We start from the raw sequence: 23,866 nt of genomic DNA on the forward strand, positions 1-23,866 counted from the left end.
AAATAATTTTATTGAATTTGTATTTAACCATCAAAGTGTATGTGTGTGTGCACATATACTTGGTGAAATTATAAAGCAGCTTTATTTTTGCAAGGTACACGGAAACGTTTCTATCCAAATGAGCATTATCTCCTTTATTCATTTATTTATATTTTTGGAGAGGAAGATTGGCCCTGAGCTAATATCTGTTGCCAGTCTTCCTCTTTTTTTTGTATGTGAAGATGCTGCCACAGCATGGCTTGATGAGCAGTGTGTAGGTCCACACCCGGGATCCATACCCATGAACCCTGGGCTGCCAAAGTGGAGCACCCAAACTCAACCACCATGCCACTGGGCTGGCCCCTGTATCATCTCCTGTAAAGTAGTTACCTTGAAGTTTCAGTTACGCAAGATGAGTGAGTTCTAGAGATCTACTGGATGAGATTTTGCCCTAACAATACCGTATTGTGAACTTAAAAAGTTTTTAAAAGGATAGATCTCATGTTAAATGTTCTAACTACAATTTAAAAAAATAGGTAGTTATCTTGAAAACTATTCACAACTGAGATAGTCTTCAGTTGACATGTGTTCCTGTAGATTTGGTTTAAAAAATATATGTTTTGTTAGTTTGTAGTCACCCCTTGTTTAGAATTATAAAAATAATGGCATGATTTTTAAGCACTATGGTGGATCTGATTTAATGTCTAGCTCCAATTTTAAAAGAAAATAAACACATCATTTGAAACTTAAACCAATGTAATTTTTAAGAAGATTGTCATTGAATATGAAAACTTTTAAATTTGGGATTAATATTAAAAACATTAAAAGATACAAGAAAAATGTGTACTACTTTTTTGTGAAAAATCATCAAATCAAGAGTTTTGTAATTCAGAGGAACTTTGGAGATTATCCCATCTCTTCTTCTTCTTCTTCTTTTTTTTTTGAGGAAGATTAGCCCTGAGCTAACATCTGCTAATCCTTCTCTTTTTTTTGCTGAGGAAGACTGGCCCTCAGCTAACATCTGTGCCCATCTTCCTCTGCTTTATATATGGGACATCTGCCACAGCATGGCTTGCCATGTGGTGCCATGTCTGCACCCGGGATCTGAACCGGCAAACCCCGGGCCGCTGAAGCGCAATGTGCGAACTTAACCGCTGTGCCACTGGGCCAGCCCCCACCATCTCTTCTTCTGATTAGCTGTGTGATCTTGAACTTGGCACTGAATCCCTCTGGACTGCTTCAGTTTCCTCATCTGTGAAGTGCTTCATTTGGACTGGATGCTACAACTCTTTAGCTTTAGCGTTTGTGATTCTCTCCTTCTAGATTGGCCCTCTTGCTTTACAGATAAGGAAATTGAGGCACAGAGAAGCCAGGTGACATTCCCAACTTTTTATAGGAAGTTAATGGAATATAATGGATTAATGGCAAGCTAGGACTAGAAGATGTATCATCTAACCTTAGCATGTGTGTTTGTGTTGTCTGATTCTTGGTAGATGGAGGAAAATGAATGAAAGTTTTTAGACATCAATATAACAAAGATATATCCTTCATGCTTTGTTTTTGACTTCTGCTGCTATGTTAAAATTTTAAGAATTGTCATTCAAATTTAAGTTATTTTCAGAAATTTTCTGTGCAGTTCCATAAAGTAAGCCAAAAGTAGCTTGGTGCAGATAGCACTGTTTTAAGTGGTATCAGCAGCTGAGTTGTCTTTAGGAAAGCCTTTGAACATGTATTTCCAAGTTTATGCTTACAGCCAACTTTCAGAGTAAATAACCTGAAGAATCAGGATTAATTTATTTTTCACAGACTCTACATTTACATTAATAGAATATGTTTATGTACTTGAATTTTATTGTTGTTGCTAAAAGATATCTGGCTCCTTTTTTTTAATGTCTAGGAATTTAAATTCATGGAGCAGTCTCGTTCCCCGTCAGTTTCACCTAGTAAGCAGCCAGCCTCAACTTCCTCCAAAACAGTGACTTTGTTTGAGCAGTACTGTAGTGGTGGGAATCCATTTGAAATTCAGGCCAACCACAAAGATGAAGAAACAGAAGATGTCCTGGCTTCTAATGGGGTATGTGGTGTTTTAAAAACATACTATGGAACATAAGTGAGATTTTCTTATTGAAAAGTGTTCTACCCAATGACCAAGGTAATTAGCCAGATTTATTTATCCGTTCACCACCTACCTTCCTACCTATATACTTATGTACCAATACCACTTGTACTGGTAATGGCTTTACAGTTTGTTTTGTTGACATTGTCATTTTGAATGATAAATTTTGCCTTTATGAATACTTTATGTTCTTATTAGATTACTTTATGTTCTTACCAAATTACTAATTGAGTAGGTGTATAGTTTCTTCACTCATATTCATGTGATTTGTTGGATAGACAGATGGATGAGGGGATAGATCGTCTGCTCTTTTTTCTCAACTCCACTCTTGGGCAACTAAGTCAGTTATTTTGTTCCATGTCCCTTTATCTGAAAGAGAGGGTGACGTCTGGGTTAGTTACCCAGCAGGGATGTTGTTGAGATTTAGAGTTAAATGTTTTTGACAACACTTTGAGCAGCTCAAAAAACAATGTAAACTAGAGTTTGTGTGAGTTAATGGAAAGGATTTGAAGACAGATAAATGAATATCACCTTTATTATTTATTAACTGTGGCCCTTGCCAAATTATTTTAACTTTGTGACCCTCAGTTTCCTCATATTTACAGTGAGGGTATGCTTACTTCACAGTTACCTACAGGATGTTGTCACAATATTTAATTTGGATGAGTCCTTCTGGTCGTCATGATTTCCAGAGGGACGCAGAATCATTTTTATTTTAGATTTGGTGAAGCTGAAGTTGAAAACTGTTCAGATTTGACAAAAATCTGTTGAATTTGTCTATGTATTTTAGTTTTAGCATTTTCTTTTTTTGTCTAGTGAAGATGAAGTTTAAAAAATATTGCCGTGAAAATATACCATTATCATGTTTTATCATGAAGAGAAATTATTTTATAGTAAACCGTATTTAAAATTATAATTTGGTGATTCTCTGTGACATTTTGCCTCTCTAAAGTGGACTAAACTGAAGGGAATTAAAAGTTATTCCAATATTTTGAAATAATATATCCCTCTATACTGGTGATTTGTTAATTTAAATCTCACATAGCATTCGATTCTTGTTATTTGTGTCAGTTGTATTCTATAAAGTCGCCATGAACACTGAATTAGCAAGTAACAAAACCATTGTTCCTAGGTGAAATATGGGATTAGGTTTCTGTGAGCCTCTGGTCTCAACATTTTCATCAATTGATCAATATATAACCTTGTTTTATGTGTTTTTGCTTAAAGACACCTAAATTAATATAGTGTTGATTCATTAACGTTGAACTTAGAGCCAACGACACTGTAACTCATGCCTGAATGAAGCTTATCTAACACATGCATTTTTCCATAAGGCACATTACAATTGTCTTGCATTTTGGAACACTAGACAGCACTTTAGTACTACGCTTAGGAGCTATTCTAAACAGTGAAATCAGCAAAAAACACAAAAATTTTAAAAATGTGGCACTAAATAGACTGTGAAAGGGACAGTTGTTTACAGCAGGAGAGCCCAAACAAGAAGGGAGAGTGTCACCTTGTTTGCCCTCAGCTGGGAGACTGTGTGTTGGGTGGCTCAAAAGTTTTGCCACTCCACGCATATCCATGAATGACTATGAAAGTGTCATCAAGTATTGATACTAGGGCTGCAAATAAATTTTAGTGAGTAGGGAAATTTGCAAATACAGAATCCTAGAAAATGAGGATATTCTGTACTGTGGAATCATAAAGCTCTGTTGTTACAACCACGAGACCCTAGTTTCTGTGGACCATCTTTCTGAATGTCATCAGTATCACATTGTGTACAAGGTGGGGAGAATGCCTCTAATGCTCATTTGCAGTTACTAACGTGTGATCTCGTCTTTCCAGGTACAGGGTAAGTCCATGAGAGTTAGGGTCCACATCTTAATATGGCCTGTCGTAATGCTTTAGACTCTCAAAGAATAGTTGTTGAATTAGGGAACTAACTTCTTTCCATGTTGTCATCATACTGGTCTCTTCAACTGGCATATGGGGATAAAACTTACTCATAAAATTGTTTTGAAGATTTAGTGAGATAATTCATGAAAGCACTTAGAACTTGGTTAAACTTCAATAAATGTTAGCCATTATTTAATTATGTTAATTTAAAAGATTAATAATGATGGTGATGATACTGCTGCTGCCGCTGCTTCCTTTGCTGTGCACAGACTCCACTGTCCTTTCCCATGCTGACACTGGGCCATGGTACCATAAAGTTGATGAAAATGTCTTCCTTTCAAGAGTAAATCCACCACTTTTGTCCACTTAGCATAGTTCCTATGTGCTAAGTCTAATTTTCTAAGCTGCCCTAGGAATTAAATCTCATTGTAATGAATTAGATAGAACATTAGTATGTGTGTTGTATGTATTTATCAAGCTGAATTCACACTTTCACAGTGCCACAATAGTATACTCAACCTCTTTGTAATGAATTAGTAAATTGGAAGTAAGTGTGATGAGACCACTTGGAGGAAGAGATTTTTTTTTTTTAAATCAAATGTACACTCTTCTCCTCTCATAAGACCTAGCAGGATGTTTGTTTGTTTTTGTTTATTTTCTTTATATGGAGATTTTAATTTTTTTTGGACATTTATAAGCTTTTTTAGGTATAAGGTTGTGTTTTATCCCCTTTTTTTCTTTTGAGTTGGTTAAGGTAGGATGGGTGAAGAAGAAAATGGAAAGATAATATGATTCTTGATGGTAAAATTGAAGCTCAGATATTAAAAACTTTCTTGTATAAACTACTTCTTAGAAAATCAGATACTTTTTTTATTTTTTCTTTTTTCAGATTTTGTTTTTCCTTCTTCTCCCCAAAGCCCTCCAGTACATAGTTGTGTATTCTAGTTGTAGGTTCTTCTGGTTGTGCCATGTGGGGTGCCTCCTCAGCATGGCCTGATGAGTGGTGCCATGTCCGCGCCCAGGATCCAAACCGGCGAAACTCTGGGCTGCTGAAGCAGAGTGTGTGAACTTGACCACTTGGCTACAGGGCCAGCCCCTAAAATCGGATACTTTAATCGTATTGAAAGACTGCGTGAAATGTTGGCTGTTTGTACCCATTGTTGAGTATACTGTGTTCTCTTCAGTATGAATCTGATGAACAAGAAAAAAGTGCCTATCAGGAGTATGACAGTGACAGCGATGTTCCTGAGGAGCTGAAGCGAGACTATGTGGACGAGCAGACAGGCGACGCTCCTGTGAAGAGGTGGTCATTCTTAGCCCGTGTGATATTTCACATTTCTGTTGAACGCTTAACATAAAGGATTTCCTTTAAAGGTTAAGAAAAAGCAAATATCAAGATTAAAGTTTTCTGTTGGTTATAACAGCATGTGGTGAAAGTTAATAGATTTTAAAAAATGATTCCCGAAAGGGTAAAAATGTAGTGTTTTTTGTTTTTTGTTTTTTTAATATTGGCCACAATCAAAGAGCTCTTAATTTAGAGATTTTTGGTTTTTGGAAAAAAACAGACTCTCGGTTTATAAAATCAGTGCTGCCTTTGGAGGCAGTTATGCTTCAGATAGATCAGAAAACCTCAAGGAGGAAAGTAGTCATTTGTTTTCTATGTGGAGTTCCTGCCTCAAGCTGGTAAATACGGAAAGTCTCCGCATATCTTCCCAATGTCATTTGTGTGCACTACCTGAGCCTTCTATTAAGGTTCCTTTTTTTGTGCTTGAGTTTTGTTCTGTGATAAGCTGTCCTCTGCAAAAATTATGAAACATAAGAATTTTTTTGTCATCTTCTCCCAGTTAAATGGGCCTGATTCTGATGTGTGAGTGAGTGAATCTCATGACTGACTATCAGACATTTAATGCCCACAAATATACTTTATTTTTAATGATAGATTTAGGTATACTCTTCCCTACCCTTTACCCCCAAAGTGGATATTTTAATTGGGAAGATATGTTTCCATTGGTTTTCACATATGTATAATGTTTAAATATATCTGTGATTCATTGTGAAGTGAGTAAAACTGTTTTGTTGGACTTCTTCATTAGATGTTTTGGGTATATTTTGGCTAAAAGGAAAGCTCTGATTAAATTGAAATGAACGGGTAAGATAGTGTCTGCCAGATAAACTTGCATTTTTGGTAAGATTATGCAGCCTCCTAAACTGTCTTAAATTGCCCGTAAGAAGTATGAATAATCTGCACTACTGCCTGCAGCCAATCACTTAACAGTTACTATCAATTCGAACTTCTAAGTGTCTCTTGAATTTATCAAAATTTCTTGTATTTCACTGCTCCCATCCTAGTTCATGCAAAAATCATCTCTGCCAGATTATTGAATCAGCCCTCTTACCTTGGCTTCCCGTCTCCAGTCTTGCTCCCTTCAATCCATTCTCGGATACAAATTTAGATCTTCTCTTATGTACAGGTTCGATCATGTCATTTCCCTGGTTAAAATTTTTAATGGCTCACCTCTGCATTCAAAATAAGGTTCATACTCATTAGGTTTGATTGCTTTCAGTGATCTGGCCTTTACTTACCTTCTTTCTTGTCACTTTTCCCTCTGTCCACTCATTCTCTGTGGTAGCGCTGGAACTCCTGTCACTTCTGTGAGAACACTCTGTTCTCTCTTACCTCTGACCTTATCACATATTGTCCCCCTTTTGTCTCCACTTACTATATAACTTCTACTTTTCCTTTGAATCTAGCACCCACGCCTCAACCCCAGGCTCTACCATCATACCTTATACTTAATTCAGAGTCTAAGGAGGGTATTTTTTCATATGTTTTTTTTTTTTTTTTAAAGAATGGAGGTATTTTTTTTTTTTTTTAAAGATTTTATTATTTCCTTTTTCTCCCCTACACCCCCCCGGTACATAGTTGTATATTCTTTGTTGTGGATTCTTCTAGCTGTGGCATGTGGGACGCTGCCTCAGCGTGGCCTGATGAGCAGTGCCACGTCCGCACCCAGGATTCGAACCAACGAAACACTGGGCCGCCTGCAGCGGAGCGCGCGAACTCAACCACTCGGCCACGGGGCCAGCCCTATATTTTCATATTTTTAAGTCTTAAATCAGGATTGTTGCTACATTTGATGTATAATTTCCCTAGAACATCTGTTTTTGTAAGTGACACATCTTTTAATGATTGATAATTAATGTCTTAGAACCAAAGAAATACTTTAGAGTACTTTATTTCTTTGCTTACTAATTTCTCTTCCCCATGAACTATAAGCTTTGTAAGGACGGGAGGATAATCTCTATATCCCCACCTGACACATAGTAAGATTTTCAATAACTAATTAGTGAATGAAGAATAAATTCTAAGCTGAATAACTTATTGATTTACCACTTGAAAACCCTAATTGCAACTTTGTTTTGTTTTTCCATATTAAGCGTTTCTCGAGAAACTCTAAAAAGCAGGAAGAAATCAGATTACAGTCTAAATAAAGTGAATGCACCCATCTTAACAAATACAACATTGAATGTAATAAGACTTGTTGGTAAGTAGCTACACCTTTAACAAAAAGCCTTATTATAGCAGTTAAATTAGTCTGCTTTTGTTACCAAATGATTTGTACTTGGGGTTTTCATTGTATACTCCAGTGCCCACCACAGTAAAGGATTTAAGATTGTCATTTGTCAGTGCTTTCTTATCTTGATTGTTCCAGATAGTATAATACTAATATTAATGTCAGTTTTTCTTTTTCAGTGAACTACTTAGTAAGTATTTATATCTTCTACTTTTCCTAAATATTCCAATTAACAGTAATGTAGTGAAAAATTCTCTGAGTTAGAGGTACATGTAGGATGATGATAGTAGCAGTTTTACATTTACACAATATTTTGTACTTAATTGTTTCATTGATCTTCACAATCTTCCTGTCAGATAGGTGAGTGAATAGTGATTCTCTGGCAGTTTCAGACACAAGAGTTCTACAGGCTAAATGTTCACACTGTAGGAAGTGGTGTTGTTATTACAGATAAGACCTTTATTGATGATTTTTTAGAAGGCAAACAACTTGAAGAAATGCCATTTGAAATATTTAGGTTTGAAGGTGATGTGAATTTTTTAAAGCCAGTATTTCAACATTTATGTGCTATCTCAGCCTTTGTATCTCACAAATAGTTCTGTACATTTGACAAATAAGTCATAGAGATGTCTTCTCACATTAAATCATCTATACCTGTCAGGAATTTTAGTGGTTTTTCTATAAAAATTTCTATATTCTGTTTATGGAGATGATAATTTCCTATTGCCTAATTTGGTTACTCTTAGCTCCAATAAAATGGTCTATGTTTGTGAAGATAATTTCTAAATTTTGTTAATAACAAAGATAAAGTGGACAAAATGTATTTTAGAAGTCCCACTTTCTTTAGGGAAAATAGTGGAAAAGTAATATTGAATTGAGAGGAAAAGAAAAGGTATATATTTTCATGACAGACAGAAAAATGACAGATTTTAAAAAGCTATTCTATATTCATTATTGCCAGGAAAATTAGCTTTTCTTCTTTATCCAAGAGAGCTAGCTGAACATAGCAACATCTAAACTCTAGAATTTATAGAATCAGAATTGGAAGCATTCTGAGAGATCATCTGATATGAATTCCCATCAAATAAAGATTTCTTTCTATAATACCCCTAATATGTGGTGACAATCCAGCCTTTGTTTCATGTCTTATGTCACTGGAAGCATATTGTTTTTGCAAGACTACTCATTCTATTATTAGACTGATTTTTTAATTAGTAGAAGTCTCTTCCTCATAGTAAACCAGAATCTATTTCTCTCCATATCTATTGGTCTTAGTTCTGCCCTTAAAAGAAAAAATAGTAAGTGTATACTTTTTTCTCCTAGTCTTCCATTTGGTCACTTTTCAGATATGCCGTGGTAGTTGTACTGTGCTTCCTTTCCTTATTCTGCTCCCCCAGTCCATCTGCTCCCCCAGTCCATTCTTCAAGGCCAGTGTGCTTACTTCCCTTATGTGGTCCTCACTGATAGATATTCCAAAATCCTTGTCATCCTCCTCAGCCTCTGGACTCACCATAGTTTTCAGTGTCTGAACACTCTGCTTGAGATGTAGTTTAATGAAGGTCATCTTTTGCCTGGTTATGTTGAAGTAGCAAACTGCCTTAACGCATCAGTGGCTTTCAGCCACAAAGGTTTATCATGATGTGTATTGGCTCTGGATCATCTTGGTGGTGTTTCATGTGTGTCTTCATTCTGAGATGCAGGCTGAAAGAATAGCAGCAACCTGGCACATGGGGAGAAGAGCAAGAGCCAAATCATGTTATGACTCCTAAAGCTTCTGCTGTGATGTGGCACTCTGACTTCCTCTGATATGTCACTGGCCATAGCAAGTCAGGCTTGACCATGGGAGAGTATACTTCTGCCCCAGGAAGACACTGCAAGTCCAGTGCAGTGGACAAGGTTGTGTAATCCTCTTGCAGGGAATGTGGGTGAATAATTGGGTAAAATAATACAATCAACCACATTTAAGTGGTTGTTTCTATTTTTTACCTTACCTACTTCTAAAAGGACAAGAGGTCGTCATGTTGTTTTTCACTCTAAAAGACATATTCAGTAGAATCAAATAAAATATAAGGCTAAGACAAAATTGAAGAGGGGGGATATTTTCATTCAGTTAAATGCAAATAAAGAATGCAAGTCTTTGCTTCGTGGTAGGTATAAGGAAATGAAGAAACAATGCATTCTACTATTCTCATTGTCTAAGAAAGGGATATAATGATAGAAATGTGCTGCTGGTGCCGAATTCAGAAGACAGTAACAACAAAATCTTATGTAAAGATTACTGATTGACATAATAGAGATTGTTTTCTAACAGGGCATTTATAGAAACTGAGAAAAACTACATTCTTATGGGCCTTTGGTATATCAGCCCTATAATGCAGAGCAGTCCTGAATAAGACCTTACTCAGTGAAGAGAACGTGACCATTGTAATTTCAACCTTCTTCACCACCAGATCTTTACTAGAGTTGCAATTGGGAACAATGCCTAGTATGATAACTTAACTTTCATCCTTCTCATTTGTACTGGGATTAGGTGCTGCCATTATTCCCCCGGTAGATTTTTATGCCTACCACTTTCTGTGTCCCTAGGATGTCTTTATCTTTAGTTTGTATATATTCATAAAATAGAATTTTAAGGGAACCGCTCACTAAGGGGTCTTCCACTCTTAAAATGCACTCTTCCATCCCCTGTTGTTATTGCATAGACATGCTTGAAGATTATAAACTGGCAAAGGTAATATCTCTTCTAAAAAGGTAGAAGTACAGTTGTGTAAATAAGATAGATTAATTTTGGGGCCCTAGGAAGATGAAGGAACTAATTATTCAGTAGTTGGGAGACACATTTAGAACATTAAAGCCATGTTCAAAATGTCCTTTTCAAGTAGTATTTATTTGGCAGATAAATAGGGGAGATTAAAGAAAAAATGTTAATAGGGATTCCCAGCCCCAGGTGGTACCTAAATCTGTTAGAAAGGTTCAGGGAGCCTGTCATGAGTGTAGAGCACTAATCAGAATGCTTGCTTGTGTAAAGAGAAAATCCTGTCAGCCTGACAGTTTCTTGCAGACAGAGTCAGAGAAAGTTTAGGCACTGTGTCTCATCACTGAAGTACTCTTGGTATTCAAAGTTCTCTCTCCTGGAGCCAGCTTTCGTTTGAGTGAGTATGATGGGTCTGAGGGACAGAAGATAGGTTGCCAAAATCCATGCTTGTGAAAACTGCAGACCTTACAACAAAATTATTGCTTCAGCAGTTGAAGAAATACACACTAGCACGTGCATCAGGATTTAACATGAAACTAGAAACCAGAATATGTACATCTAAGGGATATTTAGGCATCATGTGTCTGAGATGCAGTGCATATTGCAGAGGAAACACAGAAACAGGAGGGAAGAGATCCACTCCTTCAGTGGTACATTCTTTTAGGTGGGGCATTAATGTTATTTTATCATGGAATGACTTTTTCATTGAGGTAACATTGGTTTATAACATTATATATATTTCAGTTTCTGCGTAGACTACATCATGTTCACTACCCAAAGACTAATTACAGTCCATCACCAAACACATGTGTGCAGATACCCCTTTTGCTTTCCTCCTTCCCCATTTCCCCTCCAATAACTACCAATCTAATCTCTGTATCTGTGTTTGTTTGTTGTTGTTCTTTTTATCTTCTATTTATGAGTGAGATTATATGGTATTGGATGCTCCCCTTCTGACTTATTTCACTTAGCATAATACCCTCAAGGTCCATCGTGTTGCAAATGGCAAGATTTCATCTTTTTTTATGGTTGAGTGGTATTCCATTGTGTATATCTACCACATCTTCTTTATCCATTTGTCCCTTGATGGGCCCCTAGGTTGGTTCCAGGTCCTAGCTATTGTGAATAAGGCCTCCAGGTACTTTTTGATTTCTCCTTTGTTTCTTGGCTGACCCAATCGTTGTTCAGTAGCGTTTTGTTTGATCTCCACATATTTGTGACTTTTCCTATTTTCTTCCCGTAGTTGATTTCTAGCGTCGTACCTTTGTGGTCAGAAAAAATGCTTTGTATTATTTCAGTCGTCTTAAATTTATTGAGACTTGTTTTGTGGCCTAATATGTGATCTTTCCTGGAGAATGTTCCATGTGCATTCAAAAAGAATGTGTATTCTGTGGTTTTGGGATGTAATGTTCTGTATATATCTACTAAGTCCAACTGGTCTAATATGTCACTTAAGGCCAATGTTTCCTTATAAATCTTCTGTTTGGATGATCTGTCCATTGGTGTAAGTGGACTGTTAAAGTCCCCTACTATTATTGTGTTACTGTCTATTTCTCTTTTTATGGTTATTCATAATTGCTTTGTATATTTAGGTGCTCCTATGTTGGGTGCATAGATATTTAAAAGTTTTATATCCTCTTGTTGGATTGTTCCCTTTATCATTATGTAGTACCCTTCTTTGTCTGTTGTTATAGTTTTTGTTTTAAAGTCTATTTTGTCTGATACATGTATTGTTACTGCAGCTTTCTTTTCATTGCCATTTGCTTGGAGTAGCTTTTTCCATCCCTTCACTTTCAGTTTGTGAGTGTCTTTAGGTGAATTGTGTCTCTTGTATGCAGCGTATAAATATGGGTCTTGTTTTTTGATCCATTCATCCATGCTATGTCTTTTGATTGGAGCATTTAATTCATTGACATTTAAAGTAGCTATTGATAAGAATGTATTTATTGCCATTTTGTTACTATTTTTGTGTGTGTGTGTGTGTGAGGAAGATTGGCTCTGCCCTAATATCTGTTGCCAATCTTCCTCTTTTTGCTTGAAGAAGATTGTTGCTTGCTAACATCTCTGCCAGTCTTCCTCTATTTTATGTGTGATACCACTACAGCATAGCTTGACAGTGGTGCTAGGTCCACGCCCAGGGCTCCCAAAGCAGAATGCGCAAACTTAACCATTGTGCCACTGGGCTGGCCCCGCATTTTGTTACTTTTTTTTGAGTGTTTTGTTAGTTCTTCTCTGTTCCTTTCTTCTTCTCTGGCTCTCTTCTCTTGTAGTTTGATGGCTTTCTTTACATTATGTTTGGGTTCCTTTCTCTTAATTTTTTTGTGTATTTGTTGTAGGTTTCTGGTTTGTGATTACCATGAGGTTCATATGTGATAATCTATGTATATAGCAATTTATATTAAGTTGATGGTGTCTTAAGTTTGACCTCTTGCTAAAAGCTCTACTCTTTTACTCTCCTCCTTCTATATTTTATGTTTTTGCTATCATATCTAACCTCTTTTTTCCATTACCCTCTTATTATAGAAATAGATAATTTTAGTACTTTTGTCTTTTGACCTTCATATTATATTCATAGGTGATTGATCTGCTGCCTTTACTGTATTTTTGCCTTTACCAGTGATTTTATTTTTTTTGGCAATATTCTTATTCCTGTTTGTGGTCTTGTCTTTTCTACTTAAATAAGTCCCTTTAGCATTTATTGTAAGCCTGATTTCTTGGTGATAAACTCCTTTAGTTTTTGCTTGCCTGCAAAACTCTTTCTCTCTCCTTCCATTCTGAATGATAAACTTGCCAGGTAGCGTATTCTTGGCTGTAGGTTTTTTCCTTTCAGTGCTTTAAATGTATCATGCCACTCCCTGCTAGCCTGTAAAGTTTCTGCTGAGAAGTCAGCTGATAGTGTTATGGGGTTTAGTTTGTATGTAACTTGCAGCTTTTAGTATTCTCTCTTCATCTTTAATTCTTGACATTTTAATTATAATGTGTCTTGGTGTGGACCACTTTGGGTTTATCTTGTTTTGTCCTCTCTGTGCTTCTTGTACCTGGTTGTCTGTTTCCTTCCATAGGTTAGAAAGTTTTCAGCTATTATTTCTTCGAATAGATTTTCTGCCCTTTTGTCTCTCCCTTCTCCTTCTGGGGCACCTATAATACAAATATTAGTGTGCCTGATGTTCTCCAGAAGTCTTAGACTGTCCTTGTTCTTTTTTTTTAAGTTTAGCTTTTTGTAAATTAAAAAAATTTTTTTATTATTATTATTTTTGTTTTTTGAGGAAGATTAGCCCTGAGCTAACTACTGCTAATCTTCCTCTTTTTGCTGAGGAAGACTGGCCCTGAGCTAACATCCATGACCGTCTTCCTCTACTTTATACGTGGGATGCCTTCCACAGCATGGCTTTTGCCAAGCGGTGCCATGTCAGCACCCAGGATCCGAACCGGTGAAACCCAGGCTGCTGAGAAGCAGAATGTGCAAATTTAACCACTGTGCCACTGGGCTGGCCCCGTCCTTCTTCTTTTTAACTCTTTTTTCTTGTATCTGTTCAGCTTGGGTGATTTCTTTTAGTCTTTTATCCAGCTCACTGATCCATTCTTCTGTATCATCTACTCTGCTACTGATTCCTTCTAGTGAATTTTTCATTTCTATTATTGTATTCTTCATTTCTGATTGGTTTCTTTTTATATTTTTCAATTATTTATTCAAGTTCTCACTCAATTCATCCATTCTTCTCCCAAGATTAGTGAGCATCCATAGGACTGTTAGTTTATACTCTTTGTTAGGCAGGTTGTTTATCTCCCTTTTGTTTAGTTGTTTTTCTGAGGATTTGTCCTGTTCCCTTACTTGGAGCATATTCTTTTGTCTCATTTTGCCTCTTTTTCTATGCTTATATCTATGTATTAGGTAGATCAACTACGTCTTCAGATCTTAGAGGGTGTCCTTATGTAAGAGAGGCCTTATGAGGCCCAGCAGTGTACTTCCCTCTTCTCATCAGTTCCAAATGTTCCTGGTGTGTCCTCTCTTTGCGCTACATGTGCCCTTTGGGGCCAGGTTGCTCTTGCTGGAGGTGCATGGGGAGGCTAGGCTGTCCCCCTGGCCAGCTGTTTGTAATGCTCAGCTGCATATAGCTGCTGTGGTCCCTTCAGTCACTTTATCAGGCATGGGAGCCCTAGCACAGTTGGCTGCAAGGTCTCATAGCACATTCCTGTTGCAGTTTTTCTGTTAAGTGAGTAGACCCCCAGTGCAGCTAGTTGCTAGGCTCAGGGGCTTAGAATTGCTATAGGCCTTTGGCTTGCAAGGCTATTGTCACTTCTCTAGTAGTGCAGCTGGGAGGGGACAGCCCCAGGTGTCCAGGTGTAGCAGCACACAATTGTTTCAGGCGTTGGAAGGTGGAGCTGATTCCCTATGTGGCTATTTTAGAAGCACAGGTCTGCTGCAGTTGACAAGCCCCACTGCCTGCAGGCCCACAGACCCCATCAATGCAGCCTTGCCCCATGTGCATGCCTTGACCCACTAGAAGTGGATCCACTCGCCCTGCTTCAGAGGCCCCACACACTCTGCCAATGCAGGCCCACCCCTCATGCACACCCTGTACTGCAGAGGCAGACCCACTCACTCTGCTGCAGAGGTCCCACACATTCCACCTATGCAAGCCTGCAAGTTCCTCAAGTTCTTGCTGTTGGGTGGGACCATTCCCTAGGGCGGGCTTAAATTGGTGCTCTAGTGGGTGGGGCAGACCCTTGTGCTAACAGGCCAGGAGCAGAACTCCAGTGGTGTCTGCCAGCATCTGCATCAGCATGCCTGTACTAGGTCACAATAATGGCTGTTGCCAGTGTCTCAGTCCATAGGTGGAGGAAATCAGGGACATCAATTCTTTTTTTTAATTGAAGTATAATTGACATACAATATCCTGTTAGTTTCAAGTGTATATTATAGTGATTTGATATTTATATTACATTACAAAATGATCACCATGATAAGTCTAGTTACCGTCTGTCACCATACAAAGTTAATATGTTATTATTGACTCTATTCCTTATGCTGTACATTAGCATCCCCTTGGCTATTTAATTTTATAACTGGAAGTTTGTACATCCTAATCCCCATCACCTATTTCACCCATCCTCAACCCCTCCCTGCTCTGGTAACTACCAGTTTGTTTCCTGTATCTGTGAGTCTGTTTCTGTTTTGTTTGTTCATTTGTTTTGTTTTTTTAGAATTCACATATAAAGGAAATCATATGGTATTTGTCTTTCTCTATCTGATTTATTTCACTCATCATAATACCATCTAGGTCCCTCCATGTTGTTGCAAATGTCAAGATTTTGTTCTTTTTTATGGTTGAGTAATATTCCATTGTGTGTGTATATGTAGACACACACAGATATATACACTCACACACACCACATCTTCTTTATCTATTCATCTATTGATGGATGCTTAGATTGCTTCCATATCTTGACTATTGTAAATAACACTGCAGTGAACAAAGTGGTACATCTGTCTCTTTGAATTAGTGTTTTTGTTTCTTAGATAAACAGCCAGCAGTGGAAATTACTGGATCATACGGTAGTTGTATTTTTAATTTTGTGAGAAACCTCCCTACTGTTTTCTATAGTGGCTGCACCAATTTACATTCCCAGCAAAAGTGTTTGAGGGTCCCCTTTTCTCCACATCTTTGCCAATATTTATTTGTTGTCCTTTTGATCCTATAGCCATTCTGACATGTGAGGTGATATCTCATTGTGGTTTTGATTTGCATTTCCCTGATGATTAGTGATGTTGAGCATCTTTTCATGTGTCTGTTGCCCATCTGTATGTTTTCTTTGAAAGAATGTCTTTTGAAGTCTTCTGTCCATTTTTTAATTGGGTTGTTTGGGGGGTTTTTTGATATTAAGTTGTCTAAGTTCTTCATATTTTAGATATTAACCCCTTATCAGATGTATGATTTGCAAATATCTTCTCCCATTCAATAGGTTGCCTTTTTATTTTGTTGATGGTTTCCTTAGCTATGCAAAGCTTTTTATTTTTAGTTTGATATAATCTCATTTGTTTATTTTTGCTTTTGTTAACTTTGTCTGAGGATACTGGCCCCAAAAATATTGCCAGGACTGATGTCAAAAAACAGACTGCCTATGTTTTCTTCTAAGATTTTTATAGTTTCAGGTCTTATATTCAGATCTTTAATCCATTTTGAATTTATTTTTGTGTGTGGTGTTAGATAGTGGTCCAGTTTCATTCTTTTGCATGTAGCTGTCCAGTTTTCTCAACACCATTTATTTATTTATTTTTTGGTGAGGAAGATTGGCCCTGAGCTAACGTCTGTGCCAGTCTTCCTCCACTTCGTATGTGGGATGCCTCCACAGCATGGCTTGATGAGTGGTGTGTAGGTCCATACCCGGGATCTGAAACCATGAACCCTGGGCTGCCAAAGTGGAGCATGCAAACTTAACCACTACACCACCAGGCCAACCCCTCAACACCATTTATTGAAGAGACTATTCTTTCCCCATTGTATATTCCTGCCTCCTTTGTCATAGATTAATTGACCATGTCTGTATGGGTTTATTTCTGGGCTCTGTATTTTATTCCATTGAGCCGTATGTCTGTTTTTGTGCCAGTGCCATACTGTTTTGATTATTATAGCTTTGTATTATAGTTTGAAATCAGGGAGCATGATACCTCTAGCTTTGTTCTTCTTTCTCAAGATTGCTTTGGCTATTTGGGGTCTTTTGTGGTTCCATACAATTGTAAATTCTTTATTCTAGTTCTGTGAAAAATACCATTGGTATTTTGATGGGAATTGCATTGAATCAATCTGTAGATTGCTTTGGGTAGTATGGATATTTTAATGGTATTAATTCTTCCAATCCATAAGCACAGTATATCTTTCTATTTATTTCTGTTGTCTTCAGTTTTTTCCATCAATGTCTTATAGTTTTCAGAGTACAGGTCTTTCACCTCCTTGGTTAAATTTATTCCTAGATATTGTATTCTTTCTGATGTAATTATATGTGGAATTGTTTTCTTAATTTTTCTTTCTGATAGCTCATTATTAGTGAATAGCAATGCAACTGACTTCTGTGTGTTAATTTTGTATCCTCCAACTTTACTGAATTCGTTTATTAGTTCTAATAGTTTTTTGGTGGAATACTTAGGATTTTCTATATATAGTATCAGTTATCTGTAAATAGTGATAGTTTTACTTCTTTCTTTCCAATTTTGGTGCCTTTTATTTCTTTTTCTTGCCTAAGTGCTCTGGAGGAACATTAATTCTTATTCCTGTTCAAAGTTCTGTTCAGAGAGGTTATATAATATAGGTTATATAGTATAAGCTGGACGCAGGAATAGGAACTTCTCACAGTTGATAATTTGGGAAGAGAGACGTTTTTTAGTCATCTGGGCTGTGTATTAGATAACCTTCCTTGGTGTTCACAAAGTGTGCCCACTCCCCTCGCTTGGCCCTCTGTAGGGAACTCTAGAAGGGAGGAAGGGGTGGGCAGAGTGCGTCTGGACTACATGTTTTAAACTAGGCAGGCTAACTTCAGAGCCATGCTTTTATATTTTTATCAAGGTAGTAACATCTCACAGTAACACATTACGTAGTAAAGAAGAGCTTGTGCTGAAAAGCAACAGTCTCCCAGCCCACTGTTCCTGCCTCTGGCATGGAGGCAATTTCGTGGTCAGTTTCCATTTGTCTTTCCTCTAGTTGTAGTTTTCCAGAAAAGGGTGATGAGAGGTAAATGTTTTGAATTCTTGTCAGTCTGAATATGTCTTTATTCTGCCCTTTCACTGAAGGACAATTTAGCCATGCATAGAATTGTAGATTAAAAATTATTTTTCCTTTGCAAATGGAAACCTCTAATATTCTATTCATTTTATTGTAGGTGAATTTCCTTTCTCTCTCTCTGGAAGCTTTTAGTTTATTTTTCCTTGATGTTTCAGAACTCTCTGTTGATGTGAGAGTCTAGGTGTGAGTTCTTTTTCATTGTATGTTTGGTAATTCGTGACCCCTTCAATCTGAAGGTTTGTGTACAGCTGTGACTGATGCCACTATTTCTTTGATGATTTTCAACTCCCCATTTTCTCTATTCTCTTTTTCTTTGATTTCCTGTTACTCAAATGTTTAGTCTCTTAGATTGGCCCTTAATGTCTTTCATATTTTCTCTAATGGTTTCCATATTCTTGTCGTTTTGCAGTACCTTCTGGAACACTTCCTTTTTCCCATTTCTTTTATTTAATTTTTTATTTTAAAAATCATATTTTTAATCTTACAAGCCCTTCCCTATTCTCTTTTCCCCTGTATTCTCCTGTTATAGGGCTTTACCTAATCATGTATTTCTATTCTTTTGCTTGAGTTATTCTATTTCCTCTGGATCAGCTTTTCTTTTTAGTTCCACTCTCTGAGTTTTCCTCATGGACTTGGTGATTTTTTATTATTTATTCACATCTAAAATAAAAAGCCTATATAGCTGTTGTGGGTGTCCCCTGGTGAGTAATTAGAACTGTGTTCGAGCTGGCTCTTTCTCCTCAGTGGAAATCCTGACTGGGAACTTTGTATAGAGTAGGGCAGGGCTGAGTGAATTTACTGGAATTCCCAGAATGAGGTCGATTTTAATCTGGGGTGCTGACATCTGCACGAGAAGCCTTACTTTTCTAACTATGTTTTAAGTTTGCTCAATTTTTTTGTTCAGTTTGTTTACTTTTTTTTTAGAGAGGAGTCCTAAGCGTTTTTATTTTCTTATGTTTTTGTCTGCAGGAAAATTCTGGTAGCCAATAATCTAACTGCTGCCGAGGGGTAGTGATAGAGAGGGGCATGCGGACTGGCACAGTTTGTCCCATATGTGGACCTTCAATTAATCCATTATTTTCCGGCCCCGTTTCTCGCTCCTGCTCTCTCGCTATACCTGCTGATTCTAAGCAGTCACCATCTCTGGAATAGCTTCCACCTCCTTTGTGTCCTCTTATGGTTTACTGACTTTGCATTTTTCTATCAACCTGCTCCCATTTGCTGTCTGTCATGTAGTACAGGGGTTAGGGAACTATAGCCTGCAGGCCAAATCTGTCTGGCTACCTGTTTTTGTAAATAAAGTTTTATTTGAATACAGCCACTCTCCTTTGTTTCCATATTGTCGATAGCTGTGTTTGTGTTAGGAAGACAGAGTAGTTGAAACAGAGACCAGCAGAGCTGAGGAGGAGTTGCAGCAGGGACTGTATGGCATGCAAAACCTAAGGGCATCTGCTCTTTGGTCCTTTACGGGAAAGGTTTGCCAACTCCTGATCTAGAAATTTTTTGAGATTTCTCATTTTCTGGTGATCATACCTACCTGCCTTTACCTCCTCACACTCTTCTCTTCATAGATACAGGCTTAATATGTTGTAAAATTCTCTTTAATTCAGTAAATCTGAGGAAATACATAAACCTCCTCAGCCCACTGAAGGCATACTCTGCCCTTTTGAATTGGAAAGACAGAGTTCTCACTCTTATACATTTTAATATACTGGCAGCCTGCTTATTGATGGTTGCCTTCCATGTATAATTCTTTAAAGTATGAGAGCAGGGACTCTGTGATTCCTTTCTTCTTTTTGAGGAAGACTAGCCCTTAGTTAACATCTGCTGCCAAACCTCCTCTTTTTGCTGAGGAAGACTGGCCCTGAGCTAACATCTGTGCCCATCTTCCTCTACTTTATATGTGGGATGCCTGCCACAGCATGGCCTGCCAAGCGGTGCCATGTCTGCACCCGGGATCCGAACTGGTGAACCACAGGCCGCCGAAGCAGAACGTGCGCACTTTACCCCTGTGCCACCAGGCTGGCCCCTGTGATTCTTGTCTTAATGCAAGACCAAGAACACAGTAAGCCTTCAAAAAGTGTTATTTGAATGTATTGAATGAATAAATATAATTATGTTTAAAATTTCTTTTTTCAGAGTGGTAAGGGGACATCTAGTATTTTTTCCTTTTGAATGCACATTTAAAATAGCTTTTGCCTGTTAATAATTCATTTTTATATTTTTCTTTAAGATTAATTATATGAACAATGGTTAATCTTATTATTAGGAATGGAGAGGAGCTTTGTATTCTGGATGTGTATCAACCCAGATATCTGTGTTCTATCTTATTCTACATATTCATTTCTCTTTTTCCTTTTAGAGTTTAAAGTAATGTAATATATATATTTTAAAATTTTTTTCTTCACAGTGTCACACTATTTTGTGTGTTAATAGTTGCAGTTTAAATAACTATGTAGTGGATGAAATATCTGTGTAGTGGTCTAGCATGTTCTAGGAGCATATTTTTCAAATATTTTTCAGTTGTGATTTTTTAAAAATAAATGTCTGATTGTGTGAAATGATGAGAAAAGATGATTCTGAAACAAAAGACTTGTAAATAGGAGTAGGAATAGAATCTAAGTTGAATGGTTTTTAGTTTTTTGATGGATGTGTGTGTGTTTGATGTGTTAGTTGTTTGATGGATGCGTTAGTTGTTTGATGGATGTGTCTGGCCATCTGACTGTTATTTAGAATCATCTCTCATTTAAATTAAGACAGATGTACTGAGTTCTTAGATGATAAAGAAATGGTTTCTGTAGTAGACATTTCCATTAGAGTAAATTTGTCATTTTTTTTCTCCTGCAGTTAATGTGTTTTCTCTTGAGTCATGGGGTCTTCAATACTGTCAATTTAAAATTTTTAGCACTTAAATTAAGTAGAGCCAGCACCTGAATTATTTGCTCATGTGGAAATTAAGCAAATAGCCTGCTTTAACATCTTCTGCAGAAGAACATTCTTTTATAGATATACTTTTTCCCCTATTATTTCCCATAAAAAAGAAACACAGTGGGAGACTTGTTATTTATTATTTGATTCAGCCCACCTCCCATGCACCCTTCAAATATATTAACAAGTTTATAAGTGCAGAAGTTTCGGTTTTTAAATGTTTTCTGTAATTGTATTATATGTTTAGAGGAAAGAGAAAGGCATATTGGCATCTCCTAAAGGAAGGAATGAGGAGGATATTTTCTTGGCACTTTGAGAGTATTGAGCTCTTGCGTGATGTAGTGATAAAGAAATGTTCTTGGCCTCTGACACAGATTTCACAGGGCTGGGATTCAGGGGAGTGGGAAGTGCCTTCCATGTGTCCTTTTTCTTCTTGCCTTTTCATTTCTGCTCTGTGTGAATAAGCTTATAAAAGAAAACAACCCTACTTTTTCTCAAGTATGTTATCTTTTGTTTTATTATGCCTAAACATTTTTTTTTCCGCCTTTATTTTTATTTTTGGCTTAAGTCTCCTTAAGTTTAGGGTTTTTTTTTTTTTAATTGAGACAAAGAATTCTGTCTAATACACTTGGCAATCCCAGAAGATTTTTTAAATGATTTATGAAATATACATGTGAATGTCAGAGAATATTTGTTCTGGGCCAAGTGGAGTAAGAGAAGGCTGTTGCCAGGCGTGTTCAACCACTATTCCCACTTGAATGACCTGGCTTTTGTAACTGCCCTCCTCTTCTTCTATTTAATTTTTTAAAAATTTCTTTTCTTTTTCTTTTATTAAGGTAACAATTGGTTTATAACACTATATAAATTTCAGATGTACATTGTTGTATTTCAATTTCTGTGTAGATTATATCACGTTCACCACCCAAAGACTAACTACCATCCATCATCATACACATGTGCGTAGTTACCCCTTTTGTGTTTTAATTTTTTAGAAAATTTTTTTATTGCGGTCTAAATAGTTTATAACATTGTGAAATTTTGGTTGTGCAGTAATATTTGTCAAACACCATATAAATGTGCCCCTGCACCCCTGGTGCCCACCCTCCCCTTCTTCCCCCTGGTAACCACTAAGTTGTTCTCTTTGTCTGTAAGTTTGTTTATCTTCCACATGAGTCAAATAGTATGTATACCTAAACATTTTTGAAGGAATTATTTTAAATAGAATCTGCAAGAATGAGGAACTGTGTTGTGTATTTGTACAGTGTCATTTGTAGAAGAATATAGGAGTTCTGTGAATATTTGACAAACACTAAAATATAAAATCATATAAAAATGTCTTTGTAGTTATTGTTTATCCATCAGTGCTGTCCAATAGTACTTTCCAAGGTGGTGTAATTGTTCTGTATCTGTGCTGTCAAATAGAGGAGCCACTAGCCACAAATGACTATTGAGTATTTGAAATGTCACTAAGGAATGTAATATTTCATTTTTATTATATTTTTATTGTCTCTGTAATAATAGACTAACAGATTTTAATTTTGTTCTACTTAATTTTTTATTTCTTTTTCTTTTCAGGTAAATATATGCAGATGATGAACATTCTTAAGCCAATTGCCTTTGATGTTATCCATTTCATGTCTCAGCTATTTGATTATTACTTGTATGCAATATATACCTTTTTTGGTCGGAATGATTCAGTAAGTCCACCACCTGGGGGAAAGTCTGTTTCTTTTAAAAATTTATTATTTTTTAAATGTAAAGTAATGTTCATTCTATTTGTATAGAATACACAAAAACATTATTTTGAAAATTATCCATCAAAAATCCAACGAAATTATTGATACCAGCTTTCTCTCTACCTAATTGCCTTATTTATATATTACTTATAAGCTTTGTTATGATAAACATATTGTATGTTATTCAGATTTTTGGCAGAAAAAGGGCAGCATCTGTTTCTAACCTTCACATATTTTGGCAATGAAAAATGTACAGGTTGCCTTGTTTAAATCTGGCCCAGTGTGTAATTATTAAATAATATGTCTCATTTACTGTGTACTAATTGGCTAACAACCTTAGCACACTACTACATTCAGAAGATAAGGGCAAATATTTATTAAAATAATTGAAAATCTTTGAACTGAACCATCTGCCTGCCACAGAATTAATGTTTCCTGCACCTCCTTTTTGTCTTTCCAAAGCTCTTATTGAGTTTATCTTTTTCTACTCCTAAGGAGAACAACACAATATTAGGCAGGTAACTGATCCTATATTTGGGAATTATTATGCGGTTCACCTGGATATTTGACAGTTTTCTGTGTAAAAGCATACTGCTGGGTCCTATGAGTATATCATAATACTAACTTTTTATATATTACTTTTTTAAACATGTGAAGTTTAATGGATAATTATAATCATCATATAAATGTTCATATCCTTGCTGTGATTACAAGTATATCAAAGAATGAGCTTTTAATATGGGATCTGAATTTCCTGTGTTCTTAATTTTACAAAGTGTTCCTTAGAAAAGAATACTAATCTAATCAGAGACTAAGTGTTGCTGCAGAATTTATGTTGCTATAAAATATGTACTAATTTGTTCCTCTGAGTTTGGAAACTGAATAAATATTAAAGAAGAAAGACATTCTAGAGTTTTAGCTAATTGTTGGCATCTTTCAGTCTTCTGGATGAACCTTACTCTGTCTTCTGGGCAATGCTGCTAGACCAGTGCTGTCTGAGAGAAATTTTGCAGTAAGGAAAGTGTTCTCTGTTTGCACTGCCCAATATGGTAGCCAGTAGCCACATGAGGCTACTGAGCACTTGAAATGTGACTAGTGTG

At 36.7% G+C, this 23,866-nt stretch overlaps 1 protein-coding gene across 5 annotated transcripts in view; it reads left to right on the plus strand.

The window, feature by feature from the left end:
• The window catches only part of VPS50 (VPS50 subunit of EARP/GARPII complex), a 131,672-nt gene that overhangs the window by 79,035 nt on the left and 28,771 nt on the right, over positions 1-23,866 (plus strand). For 4 of the 5 annotated variants that reach the window (XM_001492642.6, XM_023639202.2, XM_023639201.2 and 1 more), the window contains 4 exons: positions 1,877-2,053; positions 5,179-5,297; positions 7,433-7,539; positions 22,606-22,727. In XM_001492642.6, coding sequence (XP_001492692.1) covers positions 1,877-2,053; positions 5,179-5,297; positions 7,433-7,539; positions 22,606-22,727 — 525 coding nt within the window. Of the gene's footprint in view, positions 1-1,876; positions 2,054-5,178; positions 5,315-7,432; positions 7,540-22,605; positions 22,728-23,866 lie in introns of all 5 variants that reach the window. The other variant, XR_011437799.1, reaches the window with a different exon arrangement.

Source organism: Equus caballus, chromosome 4 (assembly GCF_041296265.1).
Source record: "Equus caballus isolate H_3958 breed thoroughbred chromosome 4, TB-T2T, whole genome shotgun sequence".
NCBI classification, from domain to species: domain Eukaryota; kingdom Metazoa; phylum Chordata; class Mammalia; order Perissodactyla; family Equidae; genus Equus; species Equus caballus.